At 32.0% G+C, this 20,301-nt stretch overlaps 1 protein-coding gene across 1 annotated transcript; it reads right to left on the reverse strand.

Annotated features, from left to right (window-relative positions):
• Positions 1-9,824: 9,824 nt before the first annotated feature.
• Positions 9,825-14,753, reverse strand: LOC145000681 (inositol-pentakisphosphate 2-kinase-like). The gene is made up of 7 exons (XM_078959946.1): positions 14,497-14,753; positions 13,822-14,025; positions 13,424-13,571; positions 12,614-12,654; positions 12,390-12,500; positions 10,321-10,929; positions 9,825-10,242 (listed from the first exon to the last, which is right to left on the reverse strand). Exons 1-7 carry the CDS (start codon positions 14,599-14,601, stop codon positions 10,063-10,065), a joined length of 1,398 nt encoding a protein of 465 aa, XP_078816072.1. The 5' UTR covers positions 14,602-14,753; the 3' UTR covers positions 9,825-10,062.
• Positions 14,754-20,301: the final 5,548 nt, after the last annotated feature.

Raw genomic sequence — 20,301 nt, forward strand, 5'->3', positions numbered from 1 at the left:
TAGACCAAACTTCCGTGCTACCGAACTCACCACCTGGAATAGAATCCTGCACAATAAGAGCATTACTAGGCGGGTTAGCAGCAGACTTCTTCTTTCTTAACTCATCTAGCCTCTTCTGCAACACAGTTTCCTCATTGTTTCCATCATCTTTCTCAGCCATTTTCTTGAGGACACAGTCCTTAGCATAATGATTTTTCCCACCACAGTAGAAGCAGCTCACTCTAGAGTCGCCGTCAACCTTCGGTTCCTTCTTGTGCTCCTCAACTTTCGGTTCATTAACCACCTTTTCTGAGCTGTAACTTCCCTGCCAGTTTCGGTTTTTGTTGCTGGGAAATTTCTTCTTTATGAACCTTTTGGGATTGATACCATCAAGGCATAATCTTCTGATGTGAGATCATATTCTTCCAGGCTGAGGTCTTCATCCTCCATAACGGCTTTACTTTTTGACAAGAGAGCCAACGAACCGAGACCGGAAACGACATTCTTTTCTTGCACCACGTTTTTCTCTTGAGACTTGAGAATTCCCACCAGTTTCGCCAAAGAGTATGATTTAAATTGCTCATGGGCTTTAACTGTGGAAACTACTGCTCTCCATTCAGACCTTAGACCATTCAGGAATGTAACTTTCTGTTCGATGAGCTTCCTTTCGATATCATGTTTGATCATCTTGCTGAGAAGATGATTGAAGCGATCGAATGTCTGGATCACAGATTCTTCAGCCCCTTGTCTGAATTCACCAAACTCAGATAGAAGCAGAGTTTGAATAGAATGTTCGAGATCTTCGTCTGTAGAATACAATTCACGAAGTCTGTCCCAAACATCCTTCGCCGTCGTGCAAGAGCTAACCAATCTGAATGTATCGGACTGAAGGGCGAACCGGATCAATCTTAGTGCTTTGATATTGCATTGGAACTTGTCCTTTTCATCTTGTGCGATGTCTTTTACGTCCTTAAGCAGATCATTGTATTCTTTTTGAGTTTTAATGATTCTGGACGTTGCAGAATGAGAAAACGGTCCGTTTGTGATGGCTTCCCAAATCAAATACCCATTTTCCTCCGACCCAATAACGTAGTCTTCGAAATGATGTGCCCATACTTCATAATCGTTGGTGTATAAGATCGGAATCCTTGTCGTCGAACCAATGTTGTTTGAAATATTAATAACATTTGATTGTGTCGCGTCCATTATGATCGTAAAAACCTGTTCAAAGATCAGACTTGTAATAAAGCAAATCAGGGCAAAAAAAATAAATATCAAGATACGTCAATAAAGAGATGACGGCTCAATAAATATTGATGATTGCGGAAAAACCCTAATGAAAATCTTTTTCACAGAAAAGATGTGTATCAATTACACAGCCTCCTGCTCTGATACCAATTGATGAGATTAAATAATCTTTTAATCTTAGAAGATCGATAAGATCTTGAACAAGTTATGAAAACAATGACGATATAAACACAGTAAAATTATGGAACAAGAATGAATCAAACGTGTTGAATTATTAAAACAAAATCCTCAGAAGAGCTCGATTAAGAACATCAACTGTAGAGGATTGGAAGGTTACAAGTATGATTAAAGAAACCTTTAGTCGTCTGGAAAAATTGTATTCTCAGATCTCTAAAACCTTAACCTAATATGCATGCAAGCATAAGCTTATATACAAAGCATAAAAGACACACGGTTGGACAGGCCCAAACCGTAATACAAAGAATTATAAACAAACGAGCCCAAAAGACGCAATCTTCTAAGCCCAACATTAGGAATAGTCAATTGTTTCTTAGATGGGTTATAAATGAATTAACAATTTTGATTGGCTCAAAGATTAACATGTCATACCCTTAATCTAATAAATAAGTACTAATTCGCCACGTGTCAATCTCCAAGCTCCCCAGAATTATATTTTCCCGCTTCTTTTAGTATACTAATTTTACCAAAATGGCCTTCAATTCCTATACACAATAAATATAAATATGCAAATAATATTCAAAATCGGTAATTCAAAATTCAAAATCGGTGATATCAGATAAAATATGGAAGTTTGTTTTTTGTAATTGGAAATACTTAATTTCCAGTGATTAAATCCCAAAAAAATATGGTCGAAATAAATGCATACCCAAATATATACGACTATACGATCTATACGATTTTGTATCCACGGTTCTGCTTCTAAGTTTTCTTTGCAAAAACTATTCTTCTTCAATCTTCTTTCACGTCTTCATAACAAAAAGGTGTGTTCTTATTCAATCATTATCAGTTTTATCTGCTATGTTTTTACATAAGGGATTCAATAAATCAAGTTGCTAATTGGTTTAGTTGTAGAGGATACTTGGATATAGCATCAGTTTTATGTGTTTACTATGTTTTAACATAAGGGATTCAATAAATCAAGTTGCTAATTGGTTCTTATGTGTCGATTGAAATTTCTTTAGTCTGGAAAGTATTTTGACAGGATTTGTTTGCTACATAAAATTAATGTTGCGATATTAATATTTCCAGAAACAATCCTTGTATGACTGTGAGATTATAGAAATCGCCCCTCTAATACAAGAAATATCAATGTATGTTTAATGATTTAGGTATTATAACATCCTACTTTATTTCTTTGTATAAAAGCATTGTAATTTCAGCTTTGTTGAATAATTTAATTGATGATAGAATAATTTCATTATCATGATTTCTATACTACATATAATTAATGTTGCGATTTTAATTTTTATAAGATTATTTTGGTTTTTTAAATTTTAACCTCTTTGTATATTTATATTGGGAAATTTTATACTATTTCATTATATTTTAACGACCAGTTTTTGTAACTTTCTGTTATATTATAAACATGTATTTTAACAGGAAATAACATTTTGATCTTTTTGCAAAGTTTTATTGTCAACAAAATATTAAATGAAACCATTAATTGTATACACTTATTTTTTGTATACAAATTTCTAATTGGTCTTAACTTTTGAATTACTTATTGTTATCTGTTAAGATGCCTAACTGATAACAATATTTAACAGATAACAATATAAAATATTTATATGTAACTGTTGAATTACTTATTGTTATCTTTTTGGACAATATCTTTAAAAAAATGACAATTTGTTTAAAAAAAATGTGTTATAAGGACCATTTCTGTAACATTTCCACGAATTTGAGCTTTTTGAAGATTAAAAAAATGTGCTATATGACATATCATATTTTTAGAAAAAAAAATCCCCGATTAAATTTCAGATTTTTATTTTTCATCATGTACATTAGGGGATTGTATTTTTTAAATATTTTTATTTACGCTAAAAATGTGGGATATTGACCATTTTACTATTTATTATTTTTACTATTTATGTTTTTTAGATTTGACAAACGTTTAGTACACCAAAATGACCAATTATCTAAAAAAATTGATATATGGATCATTTTTGTTACGTTTCCATAAATCTGCTATAGATAAAGAAAGGTAACACATATTTATACCATATTATTTTTTCCGCAATGTTAAATTTTTAAACATGATTACATTTCAAACACTGTTAATTGTTTTTTACAAATCGTAGCAATGTACTTTCATTTAACAAAAAATTTACATTTTAAAGTAAAAAGTACCATCTTACCTCTACTATTTGCTTACATTTCAATATGCTTTTAATTGTTTGCAGGAAATGAATATTGGTAATAAAGTATACCTCAAAAACATTGAATAAATTGATGATGATTCACATATCAAAGTGCGAGTGCTAAAAATGTGGAACTTTATAAAGAATAATATGATTTTATCAACTGAAATGATCCTAATAGATGAGGAGGTTTGCTGTATTCGTATCTTTTTAATAGTCCATTCAATATCACATATGTTTCAAGCAATAAAATAATTCTTATTTATTTGATTTAACAGGGTACAAAATACCATTATCATGTTTTCAATTAGAATTTTTCTAGATTTGGTGATCTTTTAAAGGAAGATCAAACTTATATCATTTTAAAACCTAATATGGTGGCTATGAATAATGATTTTAGTGCTACAGGTCATAAGCAAACCATAACTTTGAATTGGAAAAGTATTTTAAAAAAATGTGAGGATTTTTCAGGTCCGGTGAATGGATTTGTGTTTGTTGATTTTAATTCTATTATCAAACAAACATGCCCAAGAGATGCATTCTTTGGTTAGTTATTAAATTTTATTCCAATCACTTTTATAACTTGTGTAATTTATTATGTATTTTAGTATTTAACTTAATCTTACTTATTATATTTTATTATACTTGTGTAGATGTTATTAGACAAATTGTCTCATTTCGGACACCCGAAACATCAAATCATAACACATCCAAACATTACATAAAGATAACTATTAGCAACCTACAATGGGATTATATTTCCTTTATTTCTTTACTATTTTTAATCACAATTTGTTCATATTAACTAATTTCATTTTTTTATTTAGGTCTGTACATCTGAAGGTCACTATATTTGGAACTCAAGTATACCAGATGTCACAATACCTCAAAACCAACCTCACGGTTACTTGTGTTGTTATAGTGATGCAGTTTGTAAAACTTAACATTTTGGATGGTTTGTATTCACACTATATATATATATATATATATATATATATATATATATATATATATATATATATATATATATATATAATATACTTTTATTGACTAGTTTATTTTTACAAGAATTGGTCAAGCCAAAAGTTATTTTGATGTAACCAAATTGTTCATTAATTCTAACATTGTCGAAATTAATGAGTTAAAGAAAGAGTTAGTTTCTTTTTGTTTTCTTATTTTTTTATATTGTTTTTTAATTTAAACAAACACAATTCCTTATATGTAATAAAATAATTTTAAACATTATAGATTGAAAGCTGATAACAATGGAGGTATGTCTGAAAAAAACATAACTACACTCCCAAACTATTCTTCTTTTTATACAAATGCTTTTAAATGGAATCTCCCTTTAAAAGCTATTTGTGAGATCACGACGGCGAAACGTTTATCGATATTCTGGATGAGATTGTCATTAATGATCCACATGATCCTATAGGTTCATTAAGTGAGTTTGTATATCCTACAATTTTGGAGAAGTATAGTAGTACAAATTATTTCCAATAAAGAGCGATACCTACTCCAGGAAATAAACGATCGTTTGCTTAAGAAGTTTCCAGGAGATAAGGTTGAAGATAGCATATGTGAGTCCGAATTTGCCCATGATCAGTTTGATGCAAATTTATACTCTACTGATGTATTAAATGGTCTCAAAGTATCCGGTCTACCAAATCATAAGTTAGTTTTAAAAAATGGTGTTCCAGTAATTTTACTGAGAAATATTGATTAGAAAAACGGTTTATGTAATGGCACAAGACTACAGTCTACAGGTGATCTCATTGGGCAAACGTGTTATTGAGGCACGTATAATTTCTGGAACTAATATATGAAATTGGACTTTTATTCCAAGAATGTCTTTTAACTCCATCAGAAAAAAAATCCCTTCAAATTCACAAGAAAACAGTTTCCTTTGGTCGTATGTTTTGCGATGACTATTAATAAAAGTCAAGGACAATTGTTATCGAAGTTTGGTTTGTTTCTCAAAGATCTCGTTTTTTCATATAGACAATTGTATGTTTCCTTATCTAGAGTTTAAAGAAAAGAGTGATTAAAATTATTGATTTTAGATAAAGATGGTAGACTCACAAATAAAACTTCAAATGTTGTTTATAAGGACATTTTTCGTAATTTATAACCAACTTTTTTGTAGCATCTTTTAGTCATTTTTAGCAAATCACACTTAATCCATCATATTAGTTTATTTATTTATAATTATGTATTGTATTTTTTTTATGTTAGTTTCATTACACATGTTTTGTTTGTTTTGTATCAAGTCAATTTTCATGTTTTTTTGGGTTTTTTTTGTCATTACTCAAATGTATGTTGCATTATATAAAATCATGACTTTTATAAAATAGGTGTATTTATATTTGTAATTATATACTTAAAATTTACAAAACTACTAAAAATAGAGAACATATCCTAAGAAAAACACAACCATTGCATGAATTTTAAAGTTATGGCCAGTAAGCCTAAAAAAGAAACACATGACGGGGGAAATCAATGTAAAGTTTTGAAAAAAAAAAAACGACGGCCAACATTTTCTATTAATCTCACGAAATTATCACCATTAACAATGGAGTAAAAATCCTCCAATGACAATGATGACTCTTTGAGATAGTGGAGTTGAAGATTTATTGGGATGATAATTTATAATGGTAAAAGTGGTGTTTTAGCCAACAAACGTTTTTTCTTCCCACTCGCTCCCTTGTGGTTGTGTCATCATCTTCGTATGTTCAACGAGAATCATACACCAAAAATCAGGATTTTAAAAATCTCCATTTGTAATTAAATACTTACCATTTACTATGTAATTAAAGACTTACAAATCACAAAGTTATTAAAAAATGCAATATTACAATTCATACATTTTCTAATTAATGAAATATTATTTTATTACATAATTAAATTTTATATTCTATTTAAAATTAACACACATGGGTTCCATGGGTTTTAATCTAGTTGTTTACTAGATGTCACCAACTCATGACTTACACTAGTTTTTTTCTATCATTTTAAAATACATGTGTACATTAAACACAACAAACACTAATAATACAAAAAAAAAAAGAATTATTGACTTAGTAGATAACATGCCCCACCCCTCATGGAGAAGTTGTAGTTTCGACTATTGCCTTCATTTTTTTTCATTTTAAGTTATTACATTTTAAAATACCAATATATGACTGACTATTGGATAAAATGAAACTTTTCTAAACGATAATGGAAAATGGGGAACAAAATAATGTTAGGAATAAATGCAAACTATGAAAAATACAAAACCAACATGTCATCATGACTTGTTGGTGACCGCTTAAGGACCTAAAAATAAAAAATAAAAATTCTAAAATATAATGGCAAATGAGGAACAAAAAATAAAGTTTGGATTAAAACAGAACAAGATTGTAAATATAATGGCTTTTGTGGAGTAAACCCTAAGTTAATGGCTCTTTTTTTGTATTATCAGTATTTGTTGTATTTAATATATACATGTATTTGAAAATAAAAAAATAAAAATAAAACTAGTGTAAGTCTTGAGCCTGTGATATCTAATAAACATTATGGCATGCTAATCTTTAAGCAAATCAAAATTTTTAATTCATTCGTAACTCATCTAAGAAATAATTGGTTATTTCTGATGGTATATTTGTTAAGACACCAAATATTTTTAATGACATATTTATTGAGAAACCAAAGAAATGATAACTTTTATTGGCTCAAAGATTAACATATCACATCGTTTATTAGATGTCTCGAACTCAAAACTTACACTAGTTCTTTTTCCTTCATTTTAAATACATGTGTACAATAAATACAACAAACACTGATAATAAAAAAAAATCATTGGCTTACTAACTAACACGCCTCATCCTCAAGAAAAAGTCACAATTTCAACTCTTACCTTCGTTTTTCCTTTTCATTTTAAGTAATTAAGTTTTAAAATATCTATTTGTGATTGGTCAATGGTTAAAATGAAATTTTGATCCAAAAAATAATGGAAAATAATAAACAAAAAAATGTTGGGGCTAAATGTAAACTCATACATAAATGTTAGGGCTAAATGCAAACTCATATTTAAATGTTGGAGCTAAATGTAAACTTCAAAAGATATGAAACCAACATGTCATCATGACATGTTGGTGACAAGCTATGGGACCAAAAATATAACGTTTTCTAAAATATAAAGGCAAATAATAAACAAAAAATAAAGTTGGGGTTAAAATAGAACAAGGATGTGAATATAATGATTTTTATGGAATAAACTCATTAACTTACTAGCTAACACGCCCCCTCCCTCGAGGAGAGGTCACTGTTTTGACTCTTTAAAAGTATTTGGTTTCCTAACAAATATGTCATTAGAAATAGTGAATTGTTTCTTAGATGGGTTATGAATGAATTAACAATTTTGATTAGCTCAAAATTTAACATGTCATATTGTTTATTAGATGTCACAAACTCATAACTTACAATAAGTCTTTTCCATCATTTTAAAATACATGTGTACATTCAACACAACAAACACTGATAACACAAAAAAAAAGTTATTGACTTAGTAGCTAACACGCCCCACCCGTCAACGAGAAGTCGTAGTTTTGATTCTTGCCTTCATATATATTTTTTTTCACTCTAAGTTGTTACGTTTTAAAATACCTATCTGTGACAGTCAATGGCTAAAATGAAACTTTTTCTAAAAGATAATGGAAATAGGGGACAAAAAAAATATTATGACTAAATGCAAACTCATACGTAATTGTTAGGGCTAAATGCAAACTCATACGGAAATATTATGGTTAAATGCAAACTATGAAAAATAAACCAAAACGTAGTCATGATCTGTTGGTGACCATCGACCGACTAAGGGCTCAAAAACAAAAATTGTTCTAAAATATAATGACAAATGAGAAAGAAAAAAAATATAATTAAGGATAAAATAACACATTTGTAAATATAAAGAATTTTGTAGAATCAACCTTAAAATAACATTATAATCCCTTATTTTAAAGTTCGATGTTTTAGAAAGTTATAAATTTAGGTCTTAATGTTTCAATATTTAGACACATTAGGACGTATTTCAATTTGTTTAAATTATGCTTCCTTTTTTTTTCTTTTTGTTTACACTTTGTCCCTTCATTTGATTATGTGACGATTGGCCGCTATATTAAATTTTAATGTTCATATTTACGCAGTACTTATGTTTCATGATATAGAACTCGTTACTCGGTGTCTGTTCCGCCGACTACCGAATATTCGGGGAGTACTAGGATTCGGTAATACATATAGAAATATTTTTAGGAAAATTATATATATCAAAAATCATAAGTTCAATAAGTTAATTGAAAAGCACATAACGGTCCACTTCATTTATTTAAATAAATACGTAAAATTATATCACTTTATAATTTGTATTAATTTTATTTTAACTTTTATTCTAATATTATTAATTTAAAATTTAAAATGAATAATCAATTGGTTGACAAACGACATGTATTAATTAGAAGACATACTAAAATGACACGTGACAAAATAAAAATAAAATATGCATTAATTATGAGGTCTAATATGATTACATAAAAGGAGAATAAAACTATTCTTTTATTAGAATAGGAAGATAATACATAATATTTTCTATCGACTTAAAAGTTAAAAACTTACCAAAAAAACATAAATAAATATTGCATTCTATTACGGAAAACCTAGGGGTGGTAAATCGTGTCATCTTGTTGTGTTTTTGTCTGACACGACACGACAATGTTTTTTGTAACACGAACACGACACGATGTCGTGTTTTTTTCAACTAACACAAAAACGAACCGATTAAAAAACAACAAACACGACACGATAAAGATGACATAATATAAAAATTAATTTATTTAATTAATACTTAATCATACACGACAAACACGGCTGACAAATGCTAAATCATGTCAATTTCGTGTCGAATTTTGAACACGAACACGAACACGACAAGACACGAACTCATGTTTAATGCTAAATCGTATCAATTTCGTGTCGAATTTTGAACACGAACACGACAAGACACGAACTCATGTTTTTTATACTTGACACGAACACGACACGAATACGAAATCGAATTTCAATTTCGTCCCAATTTCTTTTCGTATCATATATTTTTATCGTGTCATCAATTGCAACCCTAGAAAAACCCACAGAAAAAAAGGAACAGTAAGAATACGCAAATCCAAAACTATGGTTTCCAAGTTTGAGCAAACTTCAGTGATATCCTATTAAGAAAAAAGCCCATAAACGAAACAAGGTCCACTTCAACAAAACCAGAGCACATAGTTATTTGCAACATAAAAAACTACAACTTATTTAGCTTTCGAGAGTTATTCTTGGTGATCTGATGCCTAAATCTTTCAGTTTCAGGCCTTGTGTTTCCCTTATTATTAAAAGGGCCTCTTTGTGGGTTTTACAGTAACAAAGAACCATTAGCTACTTATGAGGTGTCTTCAATGGCAGTTAATAGATGATCTTGATACGGAGTTTCTACCAAAGACTTTTCAGGGTGACTCATTGTCTCCATCATTCGCGTATAACAACTTATTATCTCTTGATCCAACTTATAGTAGTATGGCATTTTCTCAAGAGGGTTCATGTCCAGATCAATAAAAAACGCCTGATAAGAAACAAAGAAATTTTATGGAGTGAGTCCTCAAAAGGGTAAAACGGTCATTTACAAGAAATGAAGCCTTACTTTGTAGTCAAAACTTTGGTTACTCGAATCAACGCAAACAACATCATAATTAGACACCGTATTTCCCTTTCCTCTTTCCCGAAACCCAATCATCAAACTCAAATCCTTCGCAGTCGACGCCACAAGAAAATCTCTCACAATCTTCAAACTTTCCTTAAACGAAATCGAATGCAAAGCATCATATTTACTTTTATTACTCGAAACATTCGCTTCTCCCAATTCCCTACACACCACACATGGTTGAGCCATTACATCATAGTAAGCATGAATCGCACCTTCAATATCAAACGCATCGAGTTTTTGAACATCAACAAGTCGATTCATAATTCCCGATTGAAAAACCGCTTCTCCAACGAGTTGCAAAAAGGTTGAAGTTCGCATGCCATCGTCTGATTGAATGATGGGTTTTAGGGTTTCTTCGAAGGATTGAGCGATTTGAATATCGGTGTCTTCGGCGTCTCCACCTGAGCTTCCGAAGATTAGGGAACCATTGATGAATACTCGGAAATTGTTTTGAGGGGTGAGGAAGAGGTTTTTGATGGATTTTAGAACTCGGGGTTTTGATCCAGAGAATAAATCCAAAGGGTCGTATTCGCTGATTCGAGACATCTGATTAATAGTCAAATGTTAGAAAAAATATAAAAAACATGTAATGTGTGATTGAATTCATATTTTCATAGTTCATATCAATGTTGGATGATTGATTTCTAAAGAATAGCAACTTACTTGTTACTTCCATTTATTTGTTTATGATAGCATCTTGATTTTGTTTTTTGGTATTACTTTAAAAAGCTACCAAATTGTAGAGGGATAATGCTTTAAAAAAGTAACATAGTTTAGGTTATTTATATATTAGTCACTTATGTTTATTTTTGTACATATTTAGTCATTTATGTTTTTTTACACATTTAGTCACTTATGTTGTTTACTTTGTACACATTACACATATGACTAGTAAATGTAATGGCCATATGTGTACAAAATAAAAAAAAAACCCAAGTGACGAAGTATATACAAAAACATAAATGACTAAATGTGTACAAAAAAATATATAAATGACTAAATATATACACAATCTAAACTACGTTACCATTTTAAGTCATTATCCCAATTGTAGAAATGTCATCCAAATGACTAAATGTGTACAAAAATAAATATAAATTTGATAGTATAATATTAATGTCCACTTAAGAAAAAAAAAATATTTGATAGTACAATGCTATAATTGAGTAGATTTTTTGAGTAAAATTTCTTTATAAGAAAAAAAATGGAAGTATGATGTTGTAATAGAAAGAAACAGAAGTATGATGATATAGTAAACAAATAAATAAAGCATGTTGTTTATTGTATGAGAAATTTTCAGCAAAGTCCCAATATTTTCGGAAAAATTTCACTTTAATCCCAACTTTTTTTTTGAACAGAAAAGTCCTGATTATTTTCATTTTACACGATAATATGTCATTTCTTGTTAAAAGAAAAAAAAAAGGACTTTTTGTTAATTTGAGCCAAAATGAAATAATCGAGACTTTTCTGTTAAAAAAATGCGATTAAAATGAAACTTTTCCGAAAATATTGGGACTTTTCTGACAATTTCCCTTATTGTATTTAGCCAAAAGATAAAGGGTTAATCTCATAAAAAACCTTATATTTTGTGTTTTTCCCGGATTAGACCTCTTCTTTATTTATTCTTTTCATGAAAAAGACTTTATATTTTTCATTTTTTTCCGAAAAATCACTCTAACTTTGTCTTCTTTTTTTTCCGAAACAAACCCTCAACCTTCTAAATGTTTCCAAATAAATCATCAACTTGTTTAGTTTTTCCTTAAAAAACCCTCATGTTTTACAACGTCTTTTAAAGAAAACCGACTAAAAGGGCCAAATCGGAAAAAATAAAAAAATGCAAGGTCTTTTTCATGAAAAAAATAAAGTTGGGGTTTAATCCGGAAAAAACACAAAATATAAGGAAAAATCAACCATATATTAAAAAAAAAAAAAAAAAAAAAAAAAGGGATTAATTTATGTTCCCAATTAAGCCTATTAAGTCTAAAAATAGAGGAAAATGTTACAACCTTTCCTTGATGGAATTTAAGAATCTGATGCAGCTTGAAGCGAGATATCCTTTTCTTAGCTAAGTTTACATCTTTAATAAATCTTGAAATTGGAAGAAATCCACATTTTGGCTGCATATTTTAAAGAAAGTAAATAAAAGAAAAACTATTTATTAGCAAAAAACCATATATCAACTCCAAAGAGATTATTTGAAAAAAAAAAAAAAGGTTCAAAGCAAGCTTACCTTTATCTCAACAGATATGCAGAATTCTTCTCCATGAACAGCTTTGATGAGGAGGGGAAGGGAAAATAGTAAATTAATAGTTTTTTTTTTAACAAAATATGCAACAATGTAGTAAATAGATAGATTTGTATTTAATCAATCTTAAGGGTGAATAAATGATAAACGAGTATTATAAAAAAAAAAAAAAATAAAGATAATTAGATAAATGTTTGTTTTCAGGAAAATAAAAATAAAGACAAAAAGAAGGTAAAAAGATGAGGAGTGAGAAGCAATTAAGGAAAAGTTGCTGAGGATTGAAAAAGCAAAGTCAAAAGAAGGATCAAATGGCAATTTTGGAAAAGACATAAAAGATATTCTCTCATTGTTGAATCACTTTTACTTTTATGTTTTTGAGATAAAACTAAACTTTCTTTCTCCCTTAAAAAACACACTACAAAATAACTCTTTCTTTCTTTAAAATTCTTCAAGAGAATGTTTTGATTTCTTCATTTTTTTTTCAGTAAATCAGGAAGTGTAGTTTATAATTGGTTTTTTGTTCAAGAACCCAATGCACAATTATATAAAAGACAACAGAAGCACTTAAATCCAAATCTAGAGATTTAAAACCAATTTGCTCACTTATTATTAAAGGTTTTAATGTTTTTTATGCAACAACATTTCACATTTATGTAACAATGTTTCACATTTTTACGAATCTATCCAACACTTATTCACTTTTTATCAAATTAAGGAAAACATTTCATTCTTTGACCAATTTCTACAACAAACACAAATTCCAAAACTAGAGAATTTAGAAGAAAGCATTTATACCATGAGGAAAAACTGAATGATCAGACATGAGAAGTGCAGAATCATGTAGAGTATTAACCCTAGCATTGTCAACTCTCCAAGAAGGGCGTTGAAATAAAACACCTTTATGTACACACTCTAGAAATTCCTTTGTCACCTGAACACGAACCTGACAAATTTTGAAAATATCAACTTTATATAAAATAAAAAAAAAAAAGATATAATAATAAAATTGAAATTATCTACATAAAAAGCAATCACGATTTCCTTTATGTCACATCTCTTGTTATTCATGATATGGCATGACTAACATAACATGATGGTCTTTATGCATTGGACTGATACTGATACTGATACCGATACTGATTGATACTGTGATTAATGACTATGACTAATTCCAACAAGAAGGTGGGACATACCCCGGCATCAACGTGTTGAGAACCTAATAATGGAGACATTACATGCTTTGCATAAATATGATTTACAATATCCTTTGTTGAAGCAGATAAAAGATCTCCTACTCCTTCCCATACAAGACATTCATGTGTGGATAAAGCTGAAGGAGCTTTCTCAAATTCGGATGCATTCCTCTTAACCTTTCGCACCCTTAACACTTTGCCAATCTACATGAATAATGCAATACAAGTGAGGAAACTAAGTATCAATTAATGAACTTTTTGCCAAGAAAAATAAGTAACATCTGGTAATTAAGCTTTTACTTTCATCTACCCTTTAGATTTAATACTAGTTGTTTTACAGATTTGCCCTAATTTATTACTTTTCTTCATTTCATCAAGTTTCCTTTAATGAAAAAAAACGACAGAAAACAGTTTGTTATCAGTTGAAAGCTTCTATTCTGAATTTGAACCCAAACAGCCCAAAGAGAGGAAATTGAACCCAAACCACCTTCGAAAACAAGTTAATTTGTAATATTGTGCAATAATCTTTCAATTACACCCCTCAATTTCAGAAATTTCTCGTTAATTTACAACTTCCACATTGCGTAACTATACCGAGGTCTATTGGGGGTAATTTAGGGACTTGCAGTTGACACCATTGGAGCAAAAACAGTTCAAAGTAAGAAGGAAACTTACAAAATTGGGAGATGATCCTTTGTACGCAAGAACAATATTAAGGCCTCCTTCGCCTCTGTAAATCCAATCGCCTGCATCTTTCTCCTCTAAAACCAACTCCACCATCTGCAAATTTGTTAAGAAATCCCTCGAATTTCGTTGCTTATGAGTTTGAGTTTGGAAAAGAGGTGAAGAATCAAAGGCAAGAGGTGGTGTCCAACTCAAAAACGCAGAGCTTTTCAGGCCATGTGGGTAGATGACTGCTTGGTGGGAACATACTCGCGTGAGAAATTGTTTGGACTTTTTTGACTTATATTCTGATATTTGGACGCCAGGTGGGTGATGAATAGCTTTCAAAACATTTACTCAATTCATTTAGAAAGTACACATGGCTTTCGTATGAAAAAGGTATACTTTTTGTTTTATATTAGTTGATTAAAAAAACTGTTTTTTATTTTATTTTGGTTTTATTAATATCCTTAACATATGTTTATTTCGTGACGTTATGTTCTTAAAAGGTATTTGGGGAAATGCGTGATAATGAATCAAATAACAAGAAGGAATGTTCATCAACGGGCGGATGCCGGCAATAAGATGAAATTAGACGGCGTAAGTGCGGCTAGAAGCCTAGAAGGTTACATTTTGATTGTGTGGATTGTGTTTTTTTCTGAGTTTTTGAATATGTCGAATAATTAGATACAAATTAATGATAATTGTAAATTTAGAGTAAATTAAAGTTTTAAATTAAAGTTTTGCTACCTATGATATATGATGAAGGGCATGGGATGTGGTGGTGGGTGAAGGGAGAGGAGGTGGTGGTTGAGAAGAGAGTGGGGTTTTTGGGTTTGTGGTTGAGATGACAAAAAGAAAACACTAAAGTTCACGAAAAAATAACTCAAACTTTTAGATCCAATTCCAAATTAGTGGTTTGGATTGTTATTTTTCAACATATTTAAATTAAATCTTATTTAATTATTTATTATTATTATTTGATTATAAAGTATATTAATAATTATATGGAGACAAAAGTGTGAGATTTAGAGATTTGGAATAACAATAAACTTGTATAATTTTTTAGATCGTATATAAACGTTTTTTTGGAATCTATAATGCGGCCATAAGTCTAGAGTTACACGAATTAAGTTCAAGGGAAGAATCCAAGAAAACGATTCTTTGCATGCTTAATCAAAATCTAAGAAATGTAATACCTTGTTGTGTTAATATGTTCTTAAAAGAAAAATATGCCGAGAGAAAAAATAGTTTTCTATGTTCCCCTTTTTGCAATGTCCAAGTCTTCTTTTCCATATGTAGAATGTTGGATCTATATGTTCCATAATCACTTTAGAATTATTTTAGTCAATAATATATGATCATATAGAATCATATATTTAGCAAGTTGTCATTTATTGTGTAACGTCCCAAAAACAATACCCGGAAATTTCCATTTTTAAATTACTAAAATAGTAATCGTATCATTTTCATGAAACCATGATAATCAAAGATTTATTAATACATCATTGTTATCAGAGTAAAACACAAAAGACGGAACTAGGTGATGTGTGCCCTGCAATCATCCCGAGCGATTCCCTTTGGAAGTTGAAGTACCTGAAACATAACCTAAACACTGTAAGCACAAAGCTTAGTGAATTTCCCCAAACTACCCCATACCATACATAATAAATTACATACTGGGCCCCGCTCGGTATACAGATCTGTTACTCTTAGGCCCCGCCTAACATCAGACCCCGCCCAGTACACACATAATCATATAACATATAATCATACAAACGTGCGATAATCACAAAGACAGTAGCATACCATACAGTCATCGGACCCCGCCCGACATCAGGTCTTGCTCTGTAAGCATAAGAACACATACTGATAATTAGCATACACTATACTCATCAGACCCCGCCTAACATTGGGCCTTGCCTGGTACGGATAACATCACATAACACATGCAAAAGTCACGCAAACATCTAGCATCCTAACATCTAACTCAAGGGCCGACATTGGTGCCTTCGACCCATTAAACTCAGTGAGGAAACTCACATCGACTGCTGAAACACACGAAAAAATCTCTAGCTATTGTCCAATGAGTCCCCCAACTATGAAAGGCAAATAACATCCAATTAACAACTGGATTCCAATCTATAACCATCAATCCATACTTAGGGTAAAAAGACCATTTTACCCCTTACCTAGTTTGGTCCAAGACTAAGGCCCAAACTCACAATCTAAAAGGCCCAACAATTAACTCATCATTCAAGGCCCAAACATTTCCCAATCATCAAAATTAGGCCCAAACCCTTACATGGGCCTTACCCTATGGCCCACCTGTTTTTCCTAGTCCAAAAACTTGCATTCAGATGGCCCAACAAGACCCCAAGCATCCAAGCCCAAAAGAGTGGCCCAAGCAAAAATCCCAAAATGCAAAACCCAAATAGATCAAGTATGCGGGGCGTACTCAGTTGTACGCTAACCGTACATGCTTTAAGGCTTATACGTTACACGTACTTTCTTGTACGCCCAACATACTCCTCCTGTTCAACCACATTTCACATCTAGCCCTTAATCCCTTAAGACATTGCTCTAAAGCGTAGATCTAACTTCCTTAAGCTGAATTATCACGTAAAGTGATAACTTTATATTCATGCATGGTTAAATGAAGCTCTTAAAGCTCAAGGGGACTTAATAAGTGACTTAATGCATGCATATGACCAAAAATCCCATAAATCTTGCACCTTTATGCCTTAGGAGCCCATAAAAAGCTCATATCTAAAAGAATAACTCTTTAGAATGGTCCAACTCCTCAAACCAACCCAAAAGAGACCAAAAGTATAAAAAACAAATAAATGAAGAGATCTAATCATGGAGAAGACAAGGTTTGAACCTGATACCTCAATAAGCTTGCAAGAAGGGTGATGATCCTGGATTTATAAACTTCTCACCAAGCAAAGCACCTTCCAACTTCTATACTTCCTTCACAGGGAGCAAAACAACCACCAAAATCTTCTTAAGAACTCAAATGCACAACAATGGAGGATACAAGACAATTTCTAGGGTTTTGGAGGCTTAGAGGTTGGTAAAGAGGCCAACCCTAATGACTTAAGGTGTTTATATAGCGTGCAACACCCTAAAATGAGGGTTTCTTAATCCCTTCATACCCCCCACATAATCCTCGTACGCCCAACATAAGAGGCCTCACACTCTTGAGCCACCCTTCATAGTATGCTAAGCATACACCAATGTACGCCTCGCGTAATAACTTCAAACTAGTACACCCTGCGTACTACCTATGTACCCTCCACATACTTGGGTTTTTCCTTAAACCCTAAATTCATCCGAAGGCCATAACTTCTCCATTATAAACCCGATTTCGATGATCCTTATATCCATGAAAAGTTAACGAGAAGCTCTACGATTTAATCAACTCCTTACAATTTCCAGAGCAAAAGTCCAATTTCCATAAAAGCCTAAGCTGACACATTACCCAAAATACCCATTGACTCTAAAACACAAACCGAACACTCGGATCATCTAAATTACATCACCCACCTCTAAATGAGTCCATATCTCAATTCTTCAAGTACCTAAGCCTGCTAATACCCAATCTTTGATCACTACCCCGAAATAAGAAGCGATTTGGAACAAGGTGTTACAACTCTCCTCCACTTAAATTAGATTTCGTCCTCGAAATCATTCCTTACCATCCCCGACACACCAAACAACCCGAGCTACACGACCACATCCTTGAGCATACCACAGCCTTCCCAAGGCAAATGAAACCAACCCTAGCAGGGCTCTCTAATCCGAAGATGAATGAATCCTTTATCCCATGCAGAAACCTACCTCTACTTCGCCCGAAACCTACATACCTCTACTTTGCCCGAAACCTACAATCTCAAATTGGTCTGACTCGCTGACAGACCGCCCATACTGAACCACTACCAAGTCAAATCCTCATTGAAGTCCAAACTTAAACATAATGTTTCCAACCCTTGATTGACTTGATGCTTCTATTGGGAAAAATATCACTGGCCATTTATTGTTGCAACACTTATACTTGAAAGAAGGCTCAGATAATCATTCGAGTAGAAGACTCATCCCTGCAACGGTTAGACTCAGACGAGAGCTGTGTACCATGGTCAAGTCATCTACTCTGAGATTAATTAATCCAAACTATAAGTGACTTAGCATACTCTCCGAATAACAAGTGGCTCCACACACGAGTTCTAAATCACTAATACTGCCTTGACTTATCTTGATGCCCCTCACAGATAGGACCAATCCAAAACACAATCACAAGGACCTAATCTACCATCAAAATTGAATCCATTCTTTACCCCTGAACCCTCCTAAACCCTTCAATTGATGCCCTTGGCACATAGATACCCTATTTCATATCCTACTGAAAAGAAGACCTTGCACATAAACACCTGCGATTCCCAACACAAGTTCCTACAACGAACCAGCTCGGTACCCAACTCATAACCCGATATCCAAGGATCTACACTTGCATTTCACCCAAAACCTTATGACTCACGACAACCCCTCACTAAATTAGGATATAAAGATTCCCAAACCATCGCTGAGACTACCAGTCTCTCATCTAGTCCAGCCACCAGGTTCCCAAGAGTCCAAATGACAAGGCTACCCAACTTAAACATCCCTCTGCATTGCCATACACGCATGGGCCTCGCCCACGAGTCCCACCCAAACTATACTACGGAGCGGCCTCACCCACGGGTCCCACCCATCTAGAGATGCACAAGCCTAACTCCGCTTCATACCCCAATGGTCCTCAACCTAAAATAGAGGAATTCTCTCTGACAATCCTGATCGTCGTGCCCAAGGCATGAACTTATCCTCCTTTATTCTCATGACCACCTCCAAATATAGTCTACTTCTAACTGGTGAATGTTATGATCCCATCGTAGTCTTACAACACTTTAAACCAACCATGGTTACCACCTATGGCCTTACCATACCCAAACCACCACAACCCCACTCATCCTGAGTCGAAACTTGCATCCAATCAGGTGTTTGGGTCATGCTTCGAACCCCAAATCCTTTATCATACAAGTGTTTGATTAGGTTTCTAAGCCTATAACTATAATTGGTATGTACTTGAATTGATGATATCATAGTTCTTTTAGGTTGCCCTCAAGACTAGCAACTGGGAATGATGATTTTGGTGAAAGATGTTGATTTATTAATTTGAATAATAAATTGAAATAAGTAATTTATTAATATATTATTAGAATAATATATTAATTAGAAATTGTAATGTTTAATTAATATTTAATCAGAAAGTAATTAAAATTAATTTTGGGATTAAAAGAATTAATTAAAAGTGTAGGGACTAAATTATAATTGTTCAATAGTTGAGCAAAAGACAAGAGGCGATCTAGAACCCTCCATAGGCCATGGACGGTTTTCGTAGAACCTTAGGGTTTCTAGAATAGTCTCTAATGGATAATCAGGAAAGTGGATAATTACCCAGTTTAGGATTATCTTGGACTTTGACTTATCTAGGATTTCCTATCTACACTATAAATAGAGATATAACCCTAATATTTTTGGCCACTTCTTCCTAGAGAATACCAACCGAAATTTTTTTCCTCTCTCCTTCTCCATAATCGTCTTCAATTTCTAGTGTTGGGTGTTGTGACAACCCGATATTTCGAGACAATGAAATGTAACACCAGTCGAATATAGGTAAAAATTTAACTTTCCTAAAATCTTATTTGGGTTAAATAAACTGGTAGGAATCGTATCAAGGTTTTCGTGCATATAAAGAACACTAAAATCCGAGTTATAACG

This window comes from Lactuca saligna, chromosome 6, assembly GCF_052625555.1.
Source record: "Lactuca saligna cultivar CGN05327 chromosome 6, ASM5262555v1, whole genome shotgun sequence".
In the NCBI taxonomy this organism is placed as follows: Eukaryota; Viridiplantae; Streptophyta; class Magnoliopsida; order Asterales; family Asteraceae; genus Lactuca; species Lactuca saligna.